At 38.5% G+C, this 25739-nt stretch overlaps 1 protein-coding gene across 3 annotated transcripts in view; it reads right to left on the bottom strand.

The window, feature by feature from the left end:
• ORC5 (origin recognition complex subunit 5) overlaps positions 1–16922 on the bottom strand; it is a 76301-nt gene extending 59379 nt beyond the window's left edge. The window contains exons 1-7 of one of the 3 annotated variants that reach the window (XM_056340637.1): positions 16872–16922; positions 13579–13762; positions 11898–11990; positions 7689–7886; positions 3985–4059; positions 1434–1545; positions 946–1076 (exon numbers count right to left, since the gene is read on the bottom strand). In XM_056340637.1, coding sequence (XP_056196612.1) covers positions 946–1076; positions 1434–1545; positions 3985–4059; positions 7689–7886; positions 11898–11990; positions 13579–13689 — 720 coding nt within the window. In that variant the 5' untranslated portion in view covers positions 13690–13762; positions 16872–16922. Of the gene's footprint in view, positions 1–945; positions 1077–1433; positions 1546–3984; positions 4060–7688; positions 7887–11897; positions 11991–13578; positions 13763–14239; positions 14261–16334; positions 16846–16871 lie in introns of those variants that run through there. The other 2 variants (XM_056340636.1, XM_056340638.1) reach the window with 2 other exon arrangements.
• Positions 16923–25739: the final 8817 nt, after the last annotated feature.

The following is a 25739-nucleotide window of genomic DNA, read 5'->3' as shown; positions in this document are numbered from 1 at the left end:
ATTCTTCAAATGTTGAAAGCACCTGTTCTGGCATTCCACTCTATAGTCCAGAAAATGAATACAACAGAAGGCTATTTAGGGATTACAGATGTCCATGCAAGTAAGAAGGCAGGAATAAGAGCAAATTCACATAAGCACATGTAAAAATAACTTGAAGAGAAGCAGCACTGTGAGGCTTATCACTGCTTGAAAAAGTAAAATTGTAACTATTACTACCTCTGACTGAACTGCAAACAAAAAAATCATTAACCAAGTAATGGAGTTGTTCCTCAAAAACTGCTGCAATTGCAGCAATCGATTCTGCTGTATTTATTAGTAGGAATAAAAGGTTTAATCACATCTACCTTCTTATCCCAACAGGTAAAAATAGGTAGCCTAGTCTTCCTAGTCACTCTCTGATATAAAGGAACAGCTTGAGCTCAAAAACCAAAACAGATGTTCTAGGCTGGGTGAACCCCATGCAGACTGGCATCTTGTTAGTGCAGCTATTGTCTCCTCTGACTGGAAAAGTACATAGTAATGGAAACCCTTTACAGCCACCAAAACAATTGCAGCCTTCTTTATGGACTTTCAGCAAAACTGCATTTTCAGCTAACACATACTTAAAGAGGGTAGATTCAGACTAGATAAGGAAGCAATCTTTTATGGTGAGGGTGGTGAAACACTGGAACAAGTTGCCCAGGGAGGTGGTAGATGCCCCATCCCTTAAAACATTCAAGGTCAGGTTGGCAGGGGCTCTGAGCAACCTGATCTAGCTGCAGATGGCCCCGCTCATTGCAGGGGTGTTGGAATGGATGACCTTTAAAGGTCCCTTCCAACCCAAACCATTCTATGATGCCATGATTTTCTGTTTGTCCTTATTCAAAAATAAATCTAGACTTTCAGAGCTCATTTGGCAAAAAGTACCCCAAAACAAAGTAACAAATCTAAAGGAGCTCATCTCACCAGATGCTGAAGTTCTTTCAGGTCCCTACAGACCATATAGAAGACACCAAGCAGAATATTGATATATGCAGCATAGAAATCCGCAGAATATTCTGGGGGATGATTCTGAGACAAGATCTTCTGCAGGTGTCCTGTTTAAACAAAAATAAGTTTTGCTTATCTAAAGCTAACAATAAACTGACTGCATTTTACAAGTTAAGTGGAAAACCAAACTGTAATCATCACTAAAAAAACCAAAATCCACAAAAAGCTACGCTGATTAAAAGAATCAGCAAATCTAAGGGAACCAAATGTTACTTTGAAGTGTTTTGGCAAGTGGAAACAGACAAATCTTTTAGAGGTTGTGTGAATACAGGCTTTTACATCCCAGGAATATTACATATTCTGGATTCTGTAAAAGGCATACTGATAAACACAGAAAGAACATTTGGATGTTGTTTGACAAAGTATTATTGACTCCCCAAAAAGCAGATTAAAGAATTATTTACCTATGCTGTAATCAGGAAAATACAAGGTGAATGGCTCAAAGCATCCAATACTTGGACGGAACAGTTCCCATACTATTTCACTGAGCAGAACAACTGTCACATTTCTGTCAGTCTACAGAGAGAAGAAATTGAGAATGAAAATGAGAAGAATTATTATTGTGAGTTTTCTGTCCCACAAAAATCATCAAATTTACAGCTCAATACAAATTACTGGCATAGAAATAAAGCTTCAGCTGGCCTAATCAAGAAGCTCATTTGCAGATTTTCATAATTACATGAGATTTTTCTGCATCCCTTGCCATTTCACTGACATGTAAGCTTTGTGGGGTGATAGAGCTCTGGTACTAGACAATACCAAGCAGATTCCTGCCTTACTCCCACAGTTAAGACAGCATTTTACTTTGGTAAATAAACCCAGACTTTCAGAACAAAAAGAAAAAGTTAAAAAGCAAAAAACCACTCAGTTTTCGTCTGAAATCAAGCTATATAGTACTTTGTTTTTAATGACCAGCTTATTTGTAAAATAAACAAAAAAATCCCAGAACAAAAAAAACAGTATTAACTGTGTACCTTACCAACAATGGCTGCAACATAATAATACATTCTTTTTCACTGATTTTTTATTGACAATTTATTTGCCTTGAGTTTGATGTTTTGGTCAATAGACAACAACATGCTTCACATTAAAAAAAAAATATCCTTATTTTGATAACCCTGCAATGTATCAGCTTCTTAATATGAAGCTAACTGATGCATCATTCTTCCTTTTTGCAAGTTTTTTGTAACCGTACTAAAAATCCTGCATAACAAAAGATGTTTTTAAATATAATTTTTCAAGAAAGACACTTCAAAACTATCGAGGTGCCTCAAGAAAATAAAAGGAAGTAACCTGATCAAATTACAATGCTTAATATGAGATATGAATGACTTGAAATAAAAGTTAAAATGCTATTCCCCTTCCCTGAAATTCAAGTAGAATCTTCTTTTGTTTACTCTTTCTACTTCTTGCCAATGTGGCACCCACTGATATTCTTTACTGTTTATTCTTTCCCTGGTTTTATGGAACATTTTTTTCTTCTAACAAAAGTTCATCTTTCCATAGATTTCTTTCAGTTGTATTCCTCTCCCAGACTTCCTAGTATTTTAGCTGATAAAAGTGCTAGAGTATTTTTAGTTTAGCTCCTGACAGGCCTTCCAACATGAAAAACTTCCCACCATAATCTTCATGGAAATCAGGCATCCTATAATCCATTCTTCACCAGTTCCATGAAGTCTTTCAACACTGATGAAGTTTCTTGCCTCCCTTCACTCCAGGAAAGGAAGTGATGTAGTAGATTTGCTCCTACAACATTTCTTTGCAACATCAGCTGCACAAGAGTTTTACAAAGCCTCAGTCCAGAATTTAAGCCTTTTTGGTTCCTGAACAGCAATCATAGGCCCAAGGTTTCCTCCCGTCTCTGCCAGGTTGTTTCTACTTCTGGGGCAGCAAAATCCAGAACATGGTAAGAACTGACAAGAAGAGCCAGAAAACACACCAGCTGCCAGCATTAAGAACACAGCTGTGAATCAAGTCTTCATTCAGCAAATAGAGAAATCAGTGTCACCAGAAGATTAAGAGTACCACACAAAAATCTTGAGATAATAAGTATCATTTCAGCTATTTAGATGTTCAGATATTTCAAAGTACCACCATCTTCTGGTTTTGTCCTCAATTTCTTTTCAGAGGATGCACCATTTTTCCCTATTCCAAGGCATAAGCTTTGATACTACAGAAGGGAGAGAAAGATGCAATGGTTTACTCCAATCAGAAACATACTGTGGCATAGCAGTGTACAAACTCTCTGCCAACATAAAGTACGTTCACAGCTGCAGCTGTGCAGCTCCAGCAACAATTAAATAGCTGGTGGTCTACTGACCATCCCCAAGTTGACCACTGCATAGCGTTCTGAAGTTTCACACTGGAGAAACTTGAGGAAAACAAATGTTTCACAAATTGAAAATTCACAATTCCAATGCTGAATTCCTTCAATGTGGCTGGGCTCTCTGAATCAGCAGCCGACTCAAAAGCAGACCTTGGATTCCCACACAAACATCTGACAAACTCTAAAAGGGGGTTTATTTATTTATTTGCACCAAGCCGACAGGAGCTATGTTGAAGCTTCTCCTTACAGATTACAGCGTGCTTGAGATTTTTTTTTGCCAATTACTACAGAACTTTATTTAAAGAGTATAAAAATTCTTCTTAAAAACAAAAAAAAAATTACAGAAAAGACAGCTATATATCTGACACCAGCCTCAAAAGAATCTACAACAGATCAGATATCATAAAACAAGATACTATTAAAACAGAATTCTTAAAAAGAATTAAGAAAAACCTGCCAACATTTACATTCTGGTTTGGTTTCTAGTTTTGACCACTGCCAGGTGATTACTGGGGTGGGGGGTGGGGTAAAATTAATTTTGCAAGCCTAGATGGACAGATACCATGTGTTTAGTTACTTTCAATATGCAGGACTCACATGGCTGGTTTTTTTTTTTTTCAGAAACTTACCAACTCTTGAAGCCGAAGAAATGCTGGCAGGATGTTTGCTTCCATTTCCCTCAGCTGTTCTGCTCTGTCCAGTACCTTTTAACAAAACGATGACATTATATAGACAATGTCAACTTCCACTCTTACATGGACTTAAAATCAATTCATAGCTGTTGGAAACTTTTCACCAGAGGCTCTTAGACAGCAGAAACCACATAAGTATCAAGACTCCTTAAACCAGCAACTTTGGAGAGATTATTGCTTCAGGTGTGCTTCCAGGAAGACCAAGCAGCACTGCCATCCTTTAAAAACAAGATTCAATCCCCAGGCAAACAACATTCGCATGCCTTAGGGCAGTTAAGAATTAAAATTTAAGTACATATCAGTCAAGAAAACCACTGACAAAGCCATGATAGCATTAACCACCATTGAAATCTCAATTTTTATTCAAAATCCTTCTAATATTTCAAAATTATGTGTAGTACTATAGCACTGTATAAACATGTTTACTGCAGGAGAGCTATCTTTTCCCACTATGAAATTATTTTTCAGAAACAAGTAAGAGCTGATATTTTCAAAAAGTTAGCTATCTGGAATTCACACAACTGAATTTTGAGAGAAACTTTTCTTGCCATAGTTTGTAGCCTAGAAATTTAGAGGATTTATTGTACTGTACGTAAACCTCACATAGCAGTAACAGATATGTAGCATATGTAAAGCTTAATTAACATTTTGGAACCTAGAGAAGAAATAGGAGCATGAAAACATGCAAGTTTATCCTTTGGCAAAAAAAATACATTATTCCCAGTACAATTAAAATCTTGACAGGAATGAAAAAAGATAATAGAAATATATTTCTTTCGTGTTCTATTTACTACTCTCAATATGAATCTAAATTCTGAAATTCATTACTTCTTTTGACTTACTGCTGTTGAAAGAGAATCTATAGGTCCCTATAAAATGTATTTTTTTATCCTTTTAATATTTTGATGTGGGGAGGAAATGCAAGATACCTATCATTTCTGCTGCCCACAGTAAGAAAAAGAATTTTATGTGGACAACCAAGAAACAGTTTATGAAAATGGTATTTCAAAATCACACTGTGCAGGAAAAAAACCCTGAAAGAGCAGTATCTGCATTAATAGTTCATACTTCTTGGAATTTATTAAAACAGCAATAAAACATATGATTTTATACTGACAATTGCATTTGGTTCATATAATAAATAACTTCAAGAGTGAAGACCACTTTAGGTCCCAGCCAAATAGACGCTACATATTTTTACTAATAAAATACTGCTTATTGGATCCACTGACATGTAGCTACCCAACACAAAGCTTTAAGATCTTGACCTCAGTAGATCTTACTTTTTAGCTAAACAGAAAAAAACCTAGAGTTTCTACTTACAGCAGATACAATACACTGTGACCCTGGCTTGCAGAGTATGTCAAGTGGTTCACAGAAACAGTCTGCCCGCAGACCTATAAATCCATGGCTTATTCTTTAGTTTTAATATAATTTGTCACCCTTCAGCATTTTAAAAAAAACTATACCTTTTAGGACTGTCCATTGACAGCAGCTTGTTACTTCTGTAACGTGCTAAATACTGTAAAAGTATGAATAACTACAAGTTATACTTGCTCCAATTTTTCAGACAGTCAAAATGAATAAATTCATTTTTCACAAGTAATCACACAAAATCAGTATCCATGCTTGGGTTAAGAGAAACCTTTAGAAACCTTTCACTGTAAGTAAACATTTATCTTAATTGGCTCCCAGTTAATTGGGCTGAAATATCGCATTATTTACTACCAAAATGAAATAAACTAAATTAGCATTGCCAGTTTATGTTACCAGCATGCTGGTCTTCCATCAGTCTCAATTTCAACCACTCTACACTAAATCCAGATGACACAGGTTAATACACATGAATTGATTTTCCCCCATTCCTGTCTGTTCCCATGCAGAACGGAACTGAAATACTAATTTAATACTGAATTCTTCCGATTCAGCAACTATTTACGTAATACAATTGAACCTTTCCAGGTATTTAATGGTTTGCTTTCCATAACCATTGTTTTCTCTAGTTTTCTGAATGATACTAGTTTTCATATAACTCATGAAGCATTCTTTACTGATGTAGAACAGTTTTTTAATGCAATTTTTAACCTGAAAGTAACATTTTGCTATATAAATTATTTTTTTTAATTCCCTAAAGGTTATTTTCGCACTAAATTTTGTTCTTATGGAATTGTTGAAGGCTGCCAATACCACTTTTGTAACAGTAAATTAAAATGAATTATCTATGTATAACTTCTTACCTATTATAAGTACTGGTGCATTTTTTCTTCCTCCAATTTTTAAGAAGTATGTCAAATTTATTAACCTTATGAGCTGGAGAAAACTATGAGATAGCACTGTTTCCACTAAACATAATATGAAGTTATTTAACACAGCAGTCAACTATTTTTGAATGGAAATAAAACTTACTGAACTATAACTTGTGAAACAGAATGAAGTATAATTATGTTATGTAATTAAGTGTCATTTAGTTCAGTGTAATTACGAATTTCTTGTTTGACTGCAAAAAAGCCAAAGCAGTGTGCCCATTGATTGCTCTGAGAAACATGCAGAGTGATTACCCAGGGTCATTAAGCTTTCAATCCTGAACCACTTTCAGGTTTTCTTAAATAATTTCACCTCTTTTAAAACCTCTTTACTCCTGCTGCTGGGCTGAAGTTTCAGTCCACGTGTTTTGAAGGTCCACAATGCATATAAAATGCATTAGTAATACTATGGCATTCAAATTTTTAAGAGAATTGATTTTTTTCAACCAAATAAGAGCTGAGAAAAAATAGTTTTGAGGAGTCTATGTCCTTTCTTCAGACCTTTTGTATGCCTAAAATTTGTTTCTACACTCATCTCTTGGCATAATAAATGCTGTTGCAAATGTCTGCAAATTTTGAATCCTTTATATAGTTAAGATTATCACAGAGTAAAACCAAAACCAAACCCCAGTGTTCTAGTACTACACTGATTCAATCATATTTGTGATCTAAATTCCGATTATTTTTCATGCAGTCTGCCTGTTTATTCCACTTGAGTATGTCATCAAATTTTTCGTTGCCTTTTTTTCCATCTTAATTTTAAAACTACAGTTCTTGTCTCTGAGGACCACAAGTGTAGCTGAAGACGTAAGATCTCAACAGCACTTTTACAGAGGAAATTATGCATATTAGTTCCTTAATACCAACTTCTAACTTGAACCTATTCTAACCAATCAATTCTTGTAATTTGCGCACTCTGTAATTCACTTCTGCCCTGCTTTCCACCTTTGCTTTCTCATTTGTGGAGCTATCTTCACAAAGAAACAGATAAGCATGACTTACTCATAAAACAAATACAGGCTCTCTATATGTAAAGATTTTGTAATACTATTACATACTCAATTTAAATATGCAGTGTGATTTATTGATTTATGTTCAGTATTAGCTACACTATACAGGTTTTCTGCAGAAAAAAGTTCTAAAATCAGGAAAACTACAGAACCTCATCTGAAGTCAGTAAAGCAACAGAAATGATAAACCAGTCAATAGATTCTGAATGAGGCCCACACAAAAATTTTGTGAAAAGTGCTCTAAAATGCAGGTTTCACATATGTAGTATTGATAACAATTACTCACACCACCTTAACAGAAATGGAACATTAAAATTACATTACTTACAATGTATAATGTTTGATCTTGAAGCTCTTGACTCGCAACAACTTGTTTAAACAGACGTACAAAGTCATTTAAACTATCACAAGGCACATGAGAAGTCTGTTCTATCTTAGAAGAATAGCTTTGCAACTGGATGAGAATTTCTTCTAAAAGAAGTCGTGAAGAAAAGTATTCCACACAGTTCACAAATACATGAGGAAGCTGAATAGGATAAAAAGAAAGATACAACATTATTTGGCTTTTTCAGTGTAAATACTCCAGAATCAGTTTTCTTTTCCAGGTGAGACAACTGAAGAAACCACACCGTGCCAACAGAATACAGAGCACCAAAAAAACTGGCAACGAAGAGTGATTACTTATGTACCTAGTCAAAATATTATATATCACAAAGTGAATATAAATCTGATGAATGCTCATACAGAACAGTATATCTTCTAATTATGCTTAAAAACTGAAACACACAGTATATCTTATAACTGTATTTAAAAATTGTGAGCGGTATGTAAAAAGAAAACCAAACAGCACTTAGTTCACAGAATAGTTAAGACAATTTTAACACATCACAGTATCGTAAAATAGTCCATTACAAACTACGGTGTCTAGATAGCATGAACTTCTCAAACTTACGCTACAAGGAAAATAATCTAGAAGCACGTTGCCCAAAATTACTCCAGTATTTTTGGCATTCGCTGCATACAAATGATAAAGTGTAAGTTCCTGTATCAGACATGTGTAATTGGCCTGCTTGTGCAGAACATTTTTAGAAAACTGAATCTTTTTAGAGCAAAGAGCATGTGAAAAAAACAGAGTATGAGATACATTTAATGGCAATCCATAAAACGTACTTGTAAGTACCAATTTAGTAATATTGAAAAGTTAAGATCATTTTTCTAGAAATAGAAGACACTATAGACTACAACATAGTACCAGTATTCAAACACACATAAGGCAAAAAACAATTTTCTAGCAACTCTATCTTTAAGAAATAGATTATTTGCATAGCTTCATACTCTCTGGTAAGGCATATGCTCTTTTTCACACTGAACGTTAAAACCTCTGTAAAACATTAATCACTGGGATACATACGCACTACCTGAAAAACTAAACTTCTGATACAGGAATGTGTGTGTCTATAACAAAACAACAACAAAAAAATCTAAGTACTTCATTCCAGTGTTACTACTTAAAATACAAAATATGGCATATAATTCAGCAGATGTGGGAAAGTGTGGGTATATGCTGGCAATCCACTCAAACATCATGTAATAAAAAGCTTTTTGTTATTTTGAACACTACTAAAAGAAAGGAGTTATATCTCCATAACACCTATGCAAAGTGTTGCACCTCTACAGCAAAAGGAAAGCTGGGTGCCTCAGATATGATTCACACCACCACATTATGTAGGAGACACCTATACTTGGCAATAGCAAGTTCTACAGAAACAGTTGCTGCTTCAACCCTATTGATTTCCAAGGTCTAGCCACATCTTTGGGTATGTTGCAAGTGGGCAGCACAGCCTAAGGAGCATTGCACCAAAGGCTACTGCATGGAAGGGGATCATTAACCACCATCTTCCAACTTTCTCCCTCTGCAAAATTTTTAATGAAGGAGATTTTTGCATAAAACCCAGTCCTGCAGATATGTGTTAAGCGGACTCGGGACAAGCCAAAAGTATCAGGGCTATGAGAACATCTAAGCGGAGATGTACGGTTTAGGTGTGAAGGTAGCACCTGTCATTGGATTTAAATCCCTGAAGTTCATGAATGACAAAAACATAGGTATTTACATGTTTAGATGGAAATTTCTGTAATGATACCCTTCACCTTAGGAGGACTTTAAAATACGTTTTGGGAAAAATTAGAACAACGAATAAAACTAGCATGAACATACACACTTGCTAACGGAAAAAGAAGGGCCACAAAAGTGCCAAGAATCTAGTGCTTGGAAGTCTTCTGCCAGCAGTGACTAGAGAGGGACTGAAAAGGACTTAAGGCCATACCTCTCTACATCATTCTTCAAGATAACTATTTTTGTAAGAAACATGCATTCAGCCATGACAACCCACACCTAGTTCAGATTCTCGCATGAAGTTTAAAAAGTAGCTTTCTCTGCCTGCAGCCCTGGCAACTGAAGTTCATTCATAACAAAGTTCCTGCTACAGTTTAGTAACCCATAGCAACTCCAGTATTAATCAAGGATATAACTCATCCCCTAGTAGACAGTATTAGTTTTCTTCCGTAACAGTTGAGAGAAAGAGTGTTTGTAGTCCTAGCACCCTAGGAATGCGAGGCTCCAAAACCAAAACTGTATAATGAATTCTCAGTAGTTTCCACTTCATATATTCCATGATCTGTCTTACCAGTCCTCCTTGACCTACTTCCTGCCTACTCCCACACCGGTTTCTAAGAGCAGGAATCCAAAGGAAGTTTATGTTAGATGGTGAAGCTGAAAAAGAACATACAGTCCTAACACTTCTGAAAGTGATGCTCATACAGGAGTAGCCTGGTTTCAGCTGGGATAGAGTTCAGTTTCTTCTTGGTGGCTAGTGCAGTGCTGTGGTTTGGATTTGGTGTGGGAACAGTGTGGTTGGGGACTTCTTAGTTTCTCAGACTTCAGGGGTGGGAGGGCTGGAAGGGCACAGGAAACTGGGAGGGGACACAGCCAGGTCAGCTGACCCGAACCAGCCAAAGAGACATTCCATACCATGGGATGTCATGCTCAGTATATAAACTTGGGGGGGGGGGGGGGGGGGGGGCAGCTGCTTGGGGACTGGCTGGGCATTAGTCAGTGGGTAGTGAGCAGTTGTATTGTATGTCACTAGTTACCTTTCCCCCCTTCCCTCTGGATTTCATTCCGCTACCCTTCTCCCTCTTTTTCTTTATAACTATTATTATTGTTGTTCTTTTATTTCAATTATTACATTGTTCTTATCTCAACTTCAAGTTTCACGTTCCTTTCCAATTCTCCTCCCGACCTCCCTGGGTGAGGGGGTTCTTAAATACCAGCCGGGGTTAAACCAAGGAGGAAAACAACAATAATGCTGGCATAGGAGAATAAGATCCAATTCACCGCAAAAGACCTGGTAATGCCAAGCTTAGTAAACACAAACACACCTGGATAACTGATTTTATTACATTAGAAACCGTGAATGGCATCCTGTTTATTAGGGTTTCTAACTTACAATGCATATCAAGACGTGTTTGGAGGATCTAGAATAAATTAAAGTGCACAAAATTTGTATTTTTAAACAGGTTTGGAAAATATAATGCTAAAAAGGGCTATCAGTACACTTCTCCCATGTATAGCCGATTCATTAAGCAAAAGAATAACTGTTAATTGTTCAGGAATTAAATCAATTGTTCCTATGCAACATTGCTCCAACATTTTAGAACTCCTGCACTGTTTCTTTTTTCAGAGTTTCAGATTTTCCTGCTTCTGTAAGAAGGATGATCACAACCAACCAAATTTACTGCAATGAATACAACATTCACCTCAAGTCTGCAAAAATAACTATCGATATCAGAAAGAATGGCAGCTGCCTGGTATCCAGCCAGTGATTTTCACCATTTCAGACTCAGGTGTGGGTTTTTTTAAAGCAAACATGTATAGCTTGTACGTTTGCTTTGAATGCTTTTAACAACTTTATTGTTTAAGCTTTTAGGCTGACATTTACACAGATCATAAACTCTATTAATTTCATTTGGATGTGTGTCAACACAAAACAAACAGAACAGAATTCCACTACTGCAAATTCTTCTCACTGTTCTTCATATGCTTGCTCCCTCTTTTCACATACAAATAAATTAGTTTAAATTTTTAAATAAAACAAAGGAGAATAACAAGAAGATTCAAAAAAGGTACGCTATCAGTGACTCAGATTGAATTGTAATCATCATAAGAGTACTTGTCACTGAAGCTATTTCAGGTTAAAGTCAAGGGAATAAGCTAAACAAAACTGGGCTTCTTTTTTTCTTTTTCAAACTTTCTTAGAAAAGTTATTATGATTTATATGGCATCTCAGGGTTAAATGAAGTCGTACATACTAAGTGCATAGTGAGAACAGCAACACATTCATCAAACAGTAAGTGGAGAAGAACTGAGAAGGCAGAAATGGCTGAGGAAACAAACCATTTCAAGAAAGTGGAAGCTAGTTTGAGGGATCATCTGTTACAAATAAATTCTAAATTCAATCGCCATTGTGAAAATTCTTACCTGTAAGGTGTTTAGAAGAGTTCGCATCACATAAGTCTTTCCACTAGATGTATGTCCATAGATAAAGATGGATGGAAGACTAAACTGCTGACGCTAAGGAAAAAAAAAAAAAAGAAAAAACCACTGCCGCCATTTCAATTCTTTTTTCATTCAACAGATGTAAGATTTATCAACAAAGTTTCTCTCCAGAAGAAAAGTTATCTTTTAAACTGAGACATTAAATATAAAATATGCCAATTATTATGGAATCAGCGTGATCAAGATTTATGTTTCATCTTCACTGAAATGCTGGGAGGATAAGTCCCAAGAATCAAGTATCATACAAAAATACTGGTGAAACTGTTACAACCACTATATATTTTTCGGGGGGGGGGGGGGGGGGTGGAGAGCAGGACGGAGACGGACAGACAAGAAAACTAATTTGAATTAAGAACCAGCTGCTTTTCTTACTTGGTATATGTTTTTGTTGGTTTGTTTTTGTTAACTAACACAAAATCTCAGTAAGCACAAATTGCAAGTTTTACGTCGTTATAACTTCTGCAAACACTACAAACTCTGTTTCTTTCCATTAGCACCAAACAGAAAAGAATTAAATGGTTTGATGGAGGAGATGGTAAAGGAGCCCACTCTTCTCTCACAAGGCAATATTTGATATAATAACTCATTTATCTAATGGTACTGATGCTGTGTATTTCATGGATTTTTTTTTAAGATGCAAGGAGAACAACTCATTCTTTCTATTTCATTCTGAACAGGTATTTATGTTTGTGCTTTTCTCACTTTTAAGAATCTTGTACATTGACTTAAAAATGAATAAAAAATAAATTTGACAAAAATTTAATGAAAAACAATAATATTCAATTAATCCAAGATGAAGGCACTGTTGTGCAAGACATGCGGATACTCTAACCTACATATTTAAGAGGAATTTAAGTACCTTTTTTTTTTTAAGATGACTTGTTGCCACTATGCTTGTAATAAATACATAAAACTTAAATATTGTAATGTGATGTAATTATTATCTATAATTAAAGGCAGAACCAGAAAGAGATACTAATTTTCATTTTGTTAACTGAATGTAAATGGATACACCAGTCGCCTTTAAGTTTGCAGATAAAAATCTCCATTACTTTTTACCACAGCTTTTCCTAGCATTAACAGAATCAATTAACAAGCCAGTGATTTCCACCTTATGGTCAGCAACAGAACTAAGAATCAGACCAATTTCATGTACTTCGAATTCAGGCACGTAGATGTTAGATTAACAGCTCAAAAACAGACATAATTTCTACATTGCCACTGAAAAAAAACCCCACCAAACATCAGAACTCTAGAACACGGAAGCAGACAGACTTACTTCCTGCTACTAAATGACAAAGATGGAACAGAGCTGGAGCGAAATCAGCCTTCATCGACAGCAAGGCACAAACTGCTCTAAGCTTGTTTGGGTCCTTACAGCTGCAAAACAGCTTTCAACCTTCAACCTTACTAGAATTTATCTGTCAAACACTAACGTTAAAGATGAATAACAAAACAAACGAACAAAGAAGAACAAATCCCAAAGACACAACCGAAATATGTTCATCGTGACATCACAAAAATGCCCTTAAATTTCTACTCTCCCCTCTGAGACAACAGAATGTCTTTGTTCTACTGAAACGTACAACATAAAAAGCACTACCTCTCCAAATATTGACAGCAACATGGACACTTGGGATTCTCGACAAGGCACCAAACTTTCCAAGTGAAGCAGTGTAGCTGCTGGGTACGCTGGATGTTCAAGGTTAGGCATTTTGATGTTCCTGTAGTTAGTTACCTAAACATGCATGTCCCATTTAAGGTGCAGAGACAAGAGAGAAAGTGATCTGGAAAATAAAAGGGTTTAATTATCACTTGCTGTCATATACATAACGGAGAAAAATGAACAAAAATTGACATAAAATCTAAAAAGACATTCTAGCTCAGGATAATGGTATCATTATGATAGGCTTAAAAGACCTCATCAAAATTGAATGTTACTATGTAATGCATTATACAGACATTTTCACAACAGAATTTAAAAAATCAAATAAAAAAGGGAAAGGTATACAGGGTATGAGCAAATCAATATAACAAAGAATTGTTGTAGTTTAGTTAACTGGAGAAATACATATTTAGTTCTGGTTTTATATACATTTAAAAGTAGCAAGGGAGTAAAATGAGGAAAGTAGATTAGTCACAGATCATCACCTCCCTGGACAGCCAATAAACTAGGATTTACAAGTAACAGAGAAAAGGTAGGGCAGAAGGAAAGATGAGGATGACAATATAGTAACTCTTCAGACGTTAACAGAAATGCTCACCCCAGCTTAAAAGCAGCAGAGACATATGAAGAAAATTCAGCTGATGGTAAAGACTGGAAATACTCTTTTAAAAGAGCAGGAACACAAACCAGTTAAAAGCTGTAATTAAAAACAGTCTCCCTTTTAGACAAGGACTAGTCAAGAAAGACTGGGAGTCTTGATTGTCCAAACACTGGGAAGGCAGAACATGGGAAAAAAACCTCAGTCAAAGGCACTACTACTTTGTCCACAGCTTCTAAAACTGCTGGAAAGATGGTACAGCTACAGACAAATGTAGGATAACATGCAGAGAAATCAAGTAACCTCGAGAGCTGAATCCTGACTTGGTCAAATGTAACAATAACTTGACAGCCAAAAAGAAAAGTTTGGTACTTTAGGTAGCACAATAAAGATATCTCATCAGCAGATAGGAATATCTGAAAGTTATCAAGACAAAGATAATAAACAAAGCACTCCAAACACATTTAAACGTATTTGCAGCCAAACTTGTTATACTGGGCATAAGTACAATGCCACATGATAAAAGATTAAGTTAGCACAAGGAGACCAGAAATAGCACTGGACATGGAAAACAAACTTTTCTGAAGAAAAAAAGCAATATTGGGTTGCACTGACAGGGGAGCTATTGGGCTACAATGAGGTTCATAAATACAAATGTAGTTACGGAAAATGGTATACTAAGAGTTCATTTGGGGACCAATCTCTATTAAGTATTTCCATAAATACATTTGAGGAAATAGGGTGTGTGCGTGTGTGTGTGTGTATTTTTATACCTCACCTTCAGAGTTTTCTGAAGTAAAAATCAGGATTGTAGAATCATCAATAGAAAACCAAGTGGAATTAGTGAGGAAAAAATGGATAACCCCAGTAACAGAAGTAATGCCAGTATAGTAAAATTCAGTACTTCAAATTACACATTTTTAAGCATCACACACAGTTAGACATCAAGAAATTGTAAGTGTGAAGCAACTTGGAAAATAAACAAGTAAATCACATACTGTATGGTTTAACCCCAGTGGGTAACTAACTACCAAACAGCTGGTCATCAACTCCTCCCAGTTTATATACTCAGCATGATGTTCTACAGTACGGAATATCCCTTTGGCTAGTTTGAGTCAGCTGTCCTGGCTGTGTCCCCTCCAGCCTTCCTTCCGGCAAGGCCTGGACTTAGTGTAAACATTACCCAGCAACAACTAAAAACATCTGTTATCAACATTATTCTCACACCAAATCCAAAGCACACCCCTGCACCAGCTACTGAGAAGAAAATTAACTCTATTCCAGCCGAAACCAGGACACAGAGTAAATACGAGAAATCAAAATAATGCGGCTATCAAAAACCAAATGCATAATCATATGTATCAGGCAAATTACCTCCCCTAAAATCATACAAATAGCCTTGGCTCATTTTATCAGATCAGCTTTGAACAGATCCACCCACCCGTCCACAGTATCTATTCAAAATGGAATGAAGATACAAAATACTGAATAGCTTGATTAAGGTTGATCTCTAAAACTGATCTAGGAATAAATATCAAGGATGCAAAGAAAAAAATTCTGACAGTAGCCTCCAAAACAGAGAACAAACAAGGACGGAAAGTTTTAGAAAAGGCTGAAAACTTTGTGTGGATTGAAGAAAAAAAAAAATCTTTTGCTCCACTGACTACATGACTCAGTGTTCTAAATGCATCTAAAGTCATAAGGTACTTCAGCTTCTCTACCCTGCTGCCCAACTGCACTCCAAAAAAAGCACAAATTGCCTGTTGATGACACCGTATCTGCCAGTGCTCTTTGCTTCCCAAACATCCCAGCACATCTAAACTTATACTAAACGCTTTTAAGCCACTGGATGAAAACCCATGCTTCCACTGACTATGTTGGTATCTCAGTCTTCAAAGGGATCCCATCCTAGAGTTCACATGAGAAAGAATGTTTAGAGCAACATATTCACAAAACAATTTAGATTAAATGACAATGCTGATGCAAGGACTAGCATCAGCCGAAGCTTGAATTCAGGATGTTCCTGACCAAGAAAGGTTGTACCAAGGTTGTACATGTCATTCCAGACTGATCAGGAGGGACAAAAAGTACTTACTTTCCAGCTAAGTCCAAGTAAGGATACCAAAAGCACAAGTCAGATTTCATGGTTGGATTTGATGATTTAGGACTTGTCTCGGTTCACTGGTCCTAAAACGCCTAGATTTAGCGTGTGTTTCCACAGTTTAGCTGGAGAGACTCGCTCGGTTCTGCTTCCCCTCAGGCCCCATAAGCACCCTGGCCCCACTAGGTCACCGTCAGCACCGGCGTGCCCGGGCTGTGGGCAAATGACGACCCTCAGCCTCCACAACGCCGACCCGCTCCACGAAGCCCGGGCTAAGAGCTCCTTCAGCCACTCGTCTGAGAGGCCGAGGGCGAGTCTCGGTCCGGGGGGCGGCTCTGACGCCGGCAGGCCGGGGGGGAAGCGGACTCCGGGCTCCTCACCCCCGCGTGCGGCCCCGCACCGATTCCCAACCGGAGCGCAACAGGAGCCGGTCTGCCCCTTCACCTCACTCCCCTCCTCTCCCCCAGCTCGACTGCCAGAAGCCAGACAGCCCGGAACCGGCCGCCTACCCCACCACGCTCGGCAGCTTACCTCATCTTCCCGCCCTCACGCTGCCCGCGCGCCGGGCTCGCCCAGCCCCGCCCCCCGGCAGTGCGCAGGTGCGGGGCCCGCACGCAGGCGCCGTAGGCCGCGGGGCGGGCGGCCCGGGCGGCGCGGGGAGGGGAGGGGCGGGGCTGGTGGGCGGTTCGGGAGTCCCGGTGCTGAGGTGGCATCTTGTCCCACGGGGACGTCCCTGGGCGTAGGTGTCTGGAGCTGCGTTTTAGGCTGCTTGGCAGCAGTTCCGCCGGGGAGAGGTGGTGGTGTTGCCGTAGGGGGCCGAGTGTCGCTGGGAGGGGGGCCGCGCTGCCCCCGGGGGTCAGGCCTGGACCTGGGGCCTGGAGCCAGGAGGAGGTGGCAGGTGCGGCAGTGGCTATGTTGAACTCCAGCCACCTCCTGTAGGGGACACAGGACGGCCTTTAGGGGACACGGAGTGGGGTGCGGTGGCCGTGGTGGCTGTTCGTGCAGGGCTGGGTGTGGGCTGCAGGGTGCCTGGCGTGAGGGGCTGGCAGGAGGAGGCAGGAGGCCTTGGGCCTGTCCCCTCTGCACACCGGGAAAATAAATGTTACAGGTAGAGAAGCGACTGAAAGAAAGCCATCGAGAAATTGTGTGCGTAATTGATACATACCAACACAGAACACAGCTTAAAGGCATGGCTGTGGTGTCACTGAAATCGGGAATCCAACCTCTGAACACCAATGCAGTGTTAAGCAGCAGGCACTCCTTTATTGCAGTGCTGGGTGCTCGGTGGTGTCTCCACAAATCAAGCACACCTATGCAGGTTTCACCCTTACATTTATGCACAAAAATTACAAGGTTGTACACTCCCAGGTACAGTGATTGGTTAGTAATTTGCATATAATATCTGCTGTGCCATCCTCTTCTGTTACTACGCTTGCGCAGGGGAAGGTTCTTCACCTGGGCAAGGGTTGTCTTGACCTATGGATGTATTTTTTAGTATTATAAAAATTTATAATATAAATAAAAATAATTTTAAAAAAAATTTAGTATTCAGGACACCTTAAAAGTAAGTTTTGTTGCCAGGTTGGACGGCTAGATATCTGCCTTGCCGAGTTGTCCAGTAACTCAACCTATACACAATAGAACCTAGACGCTCTGGTTATGGTCTAAAGATTAAGGACTAAAGTTATTATGGTCTATAGAATAGGAACTTCAAGTAAGACAGTCTTGGATAACAAGCAGCATAGCTAACGTGGAGGTTAACTCTTTAAAATGAAGATCTTTCTATAACTAACTGTTTCACAAACACAAAATATAGAAAGATTCAGTAAATCACTAAGACAATCTGCAACAGCGGAGCCTTCGCTCTGGTCAAATTTTGCGAATGGCACTCTAAAATGCACAACAATACGTCCAAATTACAGTTAAAGTTATATTATGCATAATTGTTGCACTTCGTATTAGAGGGATAAATGACTACTGCATCCTGGGCTATGAAGGCTAAAGTGATATTCTCTCTCTGGGGTCTAAGCTGGGTGAAATATTTAAATAATAAAAGTTGTGTGAATCAGGCATGGTTTCTTTTTACCAGTCAGGTTTTCTGTTTATTTACATACGGGTGCATGCACAATCATCATAGCTTGGCCTAAACAGAGTTTCAGATTTAGCTATATATTGTAAATTAATGGACCTAAACTATTCTGAATGGAATTAGGGAAAGAGTAGCAGAAAAAGATGCAGCTGATTCGGATTTATGTTTATATATACCAGTTTGTATACAGCCTTGTTTTTTCAAATGGCCTGTTATTCATCACAGTTTTGCCAAAGCATACTAATAAAATGAAATTGGTTTTAATGTTACTGGATTTGCATATAAGTGAGCAGAAGTTTTAGTATGTAGTAGACTAATTTAGTCCACTTCTTGTTAAAAAATCTTAATTTGGAATTATAGGTACATTTTAAAGCATCGTATGAAGGCATATGCTTTCCAACAGAGTGAAATACTTTTTTCTAGCTTTTGAAACCGTGGAATCTGTTGGGGCAGATTTCTCTGTGTACAGATAGGCCATCTTTCAGAAAAAAAACCCAAATATAATAACTGCAAGGAGTCTCAGAAAATCCACGTTTTGTATAGGCTGTGTGGGAGCTGAAATTAAATACTTTGGAAGCAGTTCTTAGTGAGGTTCAGAATTTGCATCTTCTATGGATTACTACTGAGCAAATCTGAAATTTGGCTTTGAGTTGAGCAAGAATCCTAAAATGATAGATCAGTCTTTAAAAAAGTAGTTTTCACTTTAGTGACTCTGTGAGGCTGTAGTCCCTCCTAGGGTCACTTCAACACAACATAAATCCGTATTGCCTTGAAGAGGAGAGTCTCGCTCTCCCTGTTCAACCCCCACTTCTACTCATTTTCTGGTCTAGGATTTGGGTGGTTATGAAGAGAGCTAGCTCAGGGAACCAGTCCAGCTGAAATTAGACCAAACCAAAAAATAGCTACTTCAGTAATTGCAGCCTTGCTTCCGAAAGCCTGCTTATTAACTGAGTGGGACCACCACTACTGTCTCATTTAGCTTCAAGTCTGGAATTCAAACAAAATACCCAGTAATAATTCTGCTTATTAATCCAAAGTGGCACCATTATTATAATGAGGTAAAAAATGAAAAATAAATATATGTATAGCTTTAGTAATTTAAAATTATTAAGAATATGGGTATTGATGGAAATGGAGGGACTATAATGCTGTTTTTGCAGGACTGACCTGAAGTAAGTAATACAGAATCCTGGACTCTTAAATTTGTAGATGAAAAGCTGTTACTGAAGACTGTTGAACAGTTCTGTCAAGTTTCTCAGGCCTATCAGTGTCACAGAATCACTGTGACAGAATGGTTGGGGTTGGAAGGGGCCTCTGGAGATCATCTAGTCTAACCCCTGCAAAAGCAGCTCCTCCCAGAGCAGGTTGCACAGAGTTACATCTAGGTGGGGTTTGAACGCCCCGAGAGAAGGAGACTCCACAGCCTCTCTGGGTGGCCTGTTCCAGTGCTCTGTCACCCTGAGGGTAAAGTTTTCAGGTGGAACTCCCTGTGCTGCAGTCTGTGCCCATTGCCCCTTGTCCTGTCGCTGGGCAGCACTGAAAAGAGCCTGGCCCCGTCCTCTTGGCACCCACCTTTGAGATATTTGTATGCATGGATAGGATCCCCTCTCAGTCTTCTCTCCAGGCGAAACAGTCCCAGTTCTCTCAGCCTTTCCTCATCAGGGAGGTGCTCCAGTGCCCTCATCTTCTTCACAGCCCTGCGCTGGCCCCTCCCCAGTAGCTCCCTGTCTCTCTGTAACTGGGGAGCCCAGCACCAGACACAGCACTCCAGGTGCAGCCTCACCAGGGCAGAGCAGAGGGGCAGGATCCCCTCCCTCGCCCTGCTGGCCACGCTCCTCCTGATGCCCCCCAGGACCCATTGGCCTCCTTGGCCACCAGGGCACACTGCTGGCTCATGGGCAACTTGCTGCCCACCGGGGCTCCCAGGTCCTTCTCCACAGAGCTGCCTCCCAGCAGGTCAGCCCCAGCCTGTACTGGTGCATGGGGTTATTCCTCCCCAGGTGCAGGACCTTGCACTTGCCTTTGTTGAATTTAACATATGTGTCCATATATTCCTATAGGAAATCTCTACTTTCCAGTAAAACTGTTTAAATTTAGTAAGTGTGATTTTTTATTTTCATTCAGGAGGTCAAAACTCTTTTAAGTAGCAGTTGCTAGAGATAGGATTCATGCCTAAGTATCTGGCTGGTTATGTGGTGTGTATGACGTTTTAGTTTACATCTTTCATCAACCTCAATTTTAATTTATGTTGTTACTGAATATGCATTTCTGCACAGCTTTAAATGATTTCTTTATACTAAGCTGTCAGATGTCTTCATCTTATTCTGACTATGAGTTGCTTACATATCAAATACATTCAAAATGAGAAAGCAAACAGTAAACTGAGGTTTGAAACTTGCATATAACAGCAGAAAAGAATCCTTTCACATTGTGTTTATAGTCAGGTATTTTATATAAATACTTTTTTGTTTGTCAAACTTATTTTCAGTACAAGTAGTGATTAATTTTCATTTAAGTTTTCTTATCCATAGCTCCAGTTCAGCAACAATCTGTTAAGTATAAAATGTAGTACACTCATCTCATTCAAATCACTGGAATTCCTCATTCCTTAAGCTTACAAACGTGTGCTCTAAGTGAGTTACAGGATTAGATTCTTCAATTTATACATGTAGTACTATACGTACATACATACATAGAACTGTGTATAGAAAACTTACATATTCTATGTAGATTATGTAAGAATGTGGAACTATAGTGAGAGAATTATGTACATAGAATATATGCTTTATTTTTTTACTTCTCTCAGTCTTTCCAAGACACATTTTACCAGAAATGCCATTGTGCAGGATGCTATTGAGACTGCGTGTGGATTATTACATAGCAGTCTCTTCCTATTCAAAAAAAGTCAATTCAAGCTGACAGAGGTGCAGAACAGGGCTCTGACAAAGAGCAGGGAGATAAGAAATTACTGGTCTGGAAAGATGTTCTCTTAAAAGCGTCATTGAGGTGGTTAAGAAATTACTGCAACCAAGTTTTCTGCCTTGTTGGATGATACAGCTCTTTCAGCCAAGCCAGTGTCATCACTACATCGCTACAAGGTAGTCTCATGATCTGCCTCTACACAAGTCATCCATTTAACTCCAGTTCCCAGGTGGAGATTATTTAAAGTACAAACTGAGTGATTTTTCTTTGAAGTGGATGAAGAGATTCCAACTGGTTCATTGTGCACACTGTGGTAGAGGAACTAACCTTAAACAATGAAAAAGAAAAGAAAACTGCAGTAATTTCTACAATGGTTTCAGCTTTATCTGCTAATGGTTATCTGACACATCCTAAATAAGGGTGGGATGTGAACTTTTCTGAAGAATAGACAACAAAGGGGTGAAGAGCTGCTTAAACTAAAGGACAAGGTTGTAACAAAGCAAATAAATATTTTAAGTAAATACTGCAATAAGGAGGTTCACAAACTTCAGTAAAATACACTAATAAAAGCAAACTCTGTAATGTTTATGCAGATGGAAACCTGACAGTCCAATTGGTATCATTTTGCAAGTGGGTTGTTTAAAAAATGCATATTTAAATACATACTGAAAGTACATTTGAAGGGCAAAAGTATGTTGCACCAGATAACTCTGGTCTATCTGAAATACATCTACTCTGCTGCAGGCCGTTCTGGGGAAGGTAGTAGCTCTATGCACCAGCTGTAGGAAGGTGGCCAGGTGCATAACAAACACATTTTAAATGCCCACCAGAAGCCTAACAATTATTACTTAATGTCAAGTGAAGTCACAGAGAGGTAGATCAATCAGTCTGTGCCCACATTGCACTTGTAACTGCAAGAAGTTGTTCGGTGCCCTCAGGGTATGGGCTCTCCCGATACCATATTGAAACAAGGAACAAGTTAGGCTTTCTAACGGAAGATTTGGACCGAAGGACTCAGAGTTCCATCAGGAAAAGTAGTCCCTGGAGACGTTTCTGTGGGCTGTAGATTGCAGGAGTGCAATATATTCCTTTCACGTCTTTTGCTATCTCCCAGTCAGCCCCTGTGCTGCTGCCAGGGGGTAACAGCAGAGGTGACCTGGCACTGCTCACGGCCAGCCGCACTTCTCATCCACTGGCACTTAGCTGTAGGACCAGAAACTGAGGATCTGATCCCTAATTTCTCATTAATTTTGCTAAAGATAGACAAAGATGAATGTTTAACAATCTAATCGTTCGTGATTATAATCACTGACAGTGGATTTTCAAGCAATTAGTGGTAATTAAGCTCTCATTTATAACTCATTAATATGAAAAACAGTAATTCTTTGGATGAAATACTCCCATAGTATCTAATGTAGAGGATTTTGCAGACAGAAATATGACAAACCATCTAAAGTTTGAGATCTCCAAACAAGATTTGATAAAAATATTACCGTAGTCAAACACTGCTAAGTTTCAGTGACAGCTAAGCCTGTCGCATAGTATCATAACATATTACTTAGAATTCAGGCCTCAAGGGGACCAATCTATTAAAGATGAGGAAAGAAAATAAATATAATTTTACAAACTCCCAATAAACAAAGTCAATTCACACTGTAGATAGTTTAATTTTCAATTACATTTCAATTAATTTTAGACACTGTTTATTTTCCATTTTATTTTTCTGGGAAAATGATGTCCTAGCACCAACATCCTCAGTTAAATCAGTGTATTAATTAGTATGTGTATTTCTCTTAAGAAGGTATGTAGCAGATTGCAGTAATGTACATACCCCTCACAGAGAATGCTTTACCAAAAGTGTATCATTTTTGCATACAAAACTGCCAAGTTTTTGTAAGTTACGTTATGCTGTTTACAAATCAGGAGGTCTAAGGGAGATGAATGTCACTACATATATGTAACCAAGCCCTTTTATTTATCAATATATATTCAGGTTATGAAAGTCATACCAAAGTGATGCCAGTTCTACCTGAAGTTAGTTCTACCTGGAAATTCTTGGTTTACTTGCCTAAATGCCTGAACTTAGACTGAATTAATTAAGCATCTGAGTTTGGACTTAATGAGTTTCCATAGCTGGAATTTATGTATGTGCTGCAGAAAAATGTACTTTTTTTTGTGAGACTGCATTGGACATGTTAGTGACTTACCAATCCTCTTTCAGAATCAGTATAAAGCATAGTTTTTATGGCATGCAAAATTTAAGCAAATCACCAGCAAGCATCTAGAGATTTCTCTAGTTATGTGTTAGAATACAGTCACCTTTATCTGAAAAGACCTTTGTTATTCTGCATCTGCCGCTAAGCAGCCATTTGGCTACCTAAATATTGTTATCTGTAGTTCAAAAAAGGAAATACTTGTCTCAGCTAACCTGTGAAGATGGAAGTGAGTCTTCTTGCTGTCATATTTCCCCAATTCTATTTTGTTATGATTTTCATTGCAAAGTTTCAAAAGACTAAGCATATATCTGCATATTAATGAGTCATAAATTAAAGGAATGTTCCATTTCATGACATTATTTGTAATGCCTTACTTTGCTTACTTCCTAAAATATCAAAGTATGCAACTGCCCAGGGAAAATTACTGCTCCAGATCTGCAGTAGAGTACTTACCGATGTGCCCATCAGTGAAATGAGATGAAGACATATTGCTCAGCCGTTTGGTGTCACAGAGAGGTAATAAAATTTCCTAATACAGCTCACTTTACAGTCCGGTTTTGCGTTGCATACATGTGTGAGTGTCACCGTCAGCCCAGCCGTTCCTGCCAATTTCATTTTTTTATCCACTTGCCAATTTCAAATGTATCTATAGAACAATTCCTGTATTTATGTACTAGCTATGTAGAAGTTTATTGAAAACAAGCAGGAATGCCCCCACCAAAGGAAACATTCCTCTTTGAGTTTGTACCCCACCATGCACCAGAGAAGCCTTGAAGCAAAGCTGTATCTGAACTGATTGCCATGGTTGGAGATGTTTCCCTTTCACAATACTGCAGTACTTTTTGCTCTGCAATACTTTCTGGCAGAAGTTAGGGTGGTAACCTGCGTCTCCAAGTCTTCCTGGTCTATATGGCTCGCTGATGGGAATTCCCAAGTTTCTGCTGTGAAATGCAGCAACGTTTGCCAGGTTTCTCCAAACATAGTTAACATGACTCCATGCATATTCTCCTACTAATCTGGTAGTGGAAATATTGACAAGGTACCACATCGTTGTAAAGGAAGATCACCCATTCGCAATTGATGAAGATAGCTTCACACGTTGTTTTAATGTCTGAAGTTGCTAGAAATGTAACGTGTGAAAGCTGAACCACGTGACACAGGTGGAAGCTGAGTATCATGTGAGGATATCCTTGCTATAGCCATAAAAATGGGATGATGCAACCAGTCAATGTAATGCGACTCAGCCCACATCACTGTTGCCTGGAACAGGGAAAATGCCAGAGTGCTGTGTTATGTACAAAGACAGAGGTTGTAAGCTGTTTGGTGGGGACTTGTGCTCTGCCAAAGCATTGGCCTACAGACAGGGAATGTACTTTTTAACAGTGAAAATGTATTTTTCAGTTGTAGGTCAGTGTTTTAATTCTCTCTTTCATTCAGCCCAGTGTAGCATTGTCTCAAAAGTTAATCAAAGGCAATTATTATACCACTCGTATTTATACTATGAGCATATGAGTATATACACGTATGTGAGTATGTATTCATGTGTGTATGTGTCAGGAGTGTACTAAAAAGGAATAGTTCTGCCCGTTAAAGCTTGTGATAGTTCAGAGTATTGAAGTGGGACACTGGCACTTCTAAAAAACATGTTTGGTGGCCATGTTTTACTTTAAAAAGGAATTGCCATTCTCTCACTCCTAAGATACGACATGGAAAAAGACATGCCTGTTCAGTGGACTGGCAGCAAGGTAAGGCACCTCGATTAACATGAAACGAACCAAAACTAAATATGCAGATCCAGGTGGGGAGAGTAGCTAATGACTAATGTCACTCTATATGCATTTTTTTATAAGAAAAACCTGTAATCCCAATTTCTCATTGGTCATTTGAACCAAAACCATGGCATCTGGTCATTACTACTCCAATGCAGATACATGTAGCAGTGCTGGGGCGGGGTAAGGGCTGCACATCACATCGACTGAATCACGTGGTTTCCACTGGGGTACCACCACAGGCAGTTTACACAGACACTTTGTTAGAGACTCGTAACACTTTCATTAACTCCATCATTAATTCTAGGTTAACTGCATTCCCTCAGCTGTAGGCTCATCAGGAGCTTTCTAGATCCCAGTGTAAATTAAAGCAAACCTGAAGTTGTTTTCACCTATATTAAAC

This window comes from Falco biarmicus, chromosome 5, assembly GCF_023638135.1.
Source record: "Falco biarmicus isolate bFalBia1 chromosome 5, bFalBia1.pri, whole genome shotgun sequence".
In the NCBI taxonomy this organism is placed as follows: Eukaryota; Metazoa; Chordata; class Aves; order Falconiformes; family Falconidae; genus Falco; species Falco biarmicus.
This window is presented reverse-complemented; position numbering and strand designations above follow the sequence as displayed.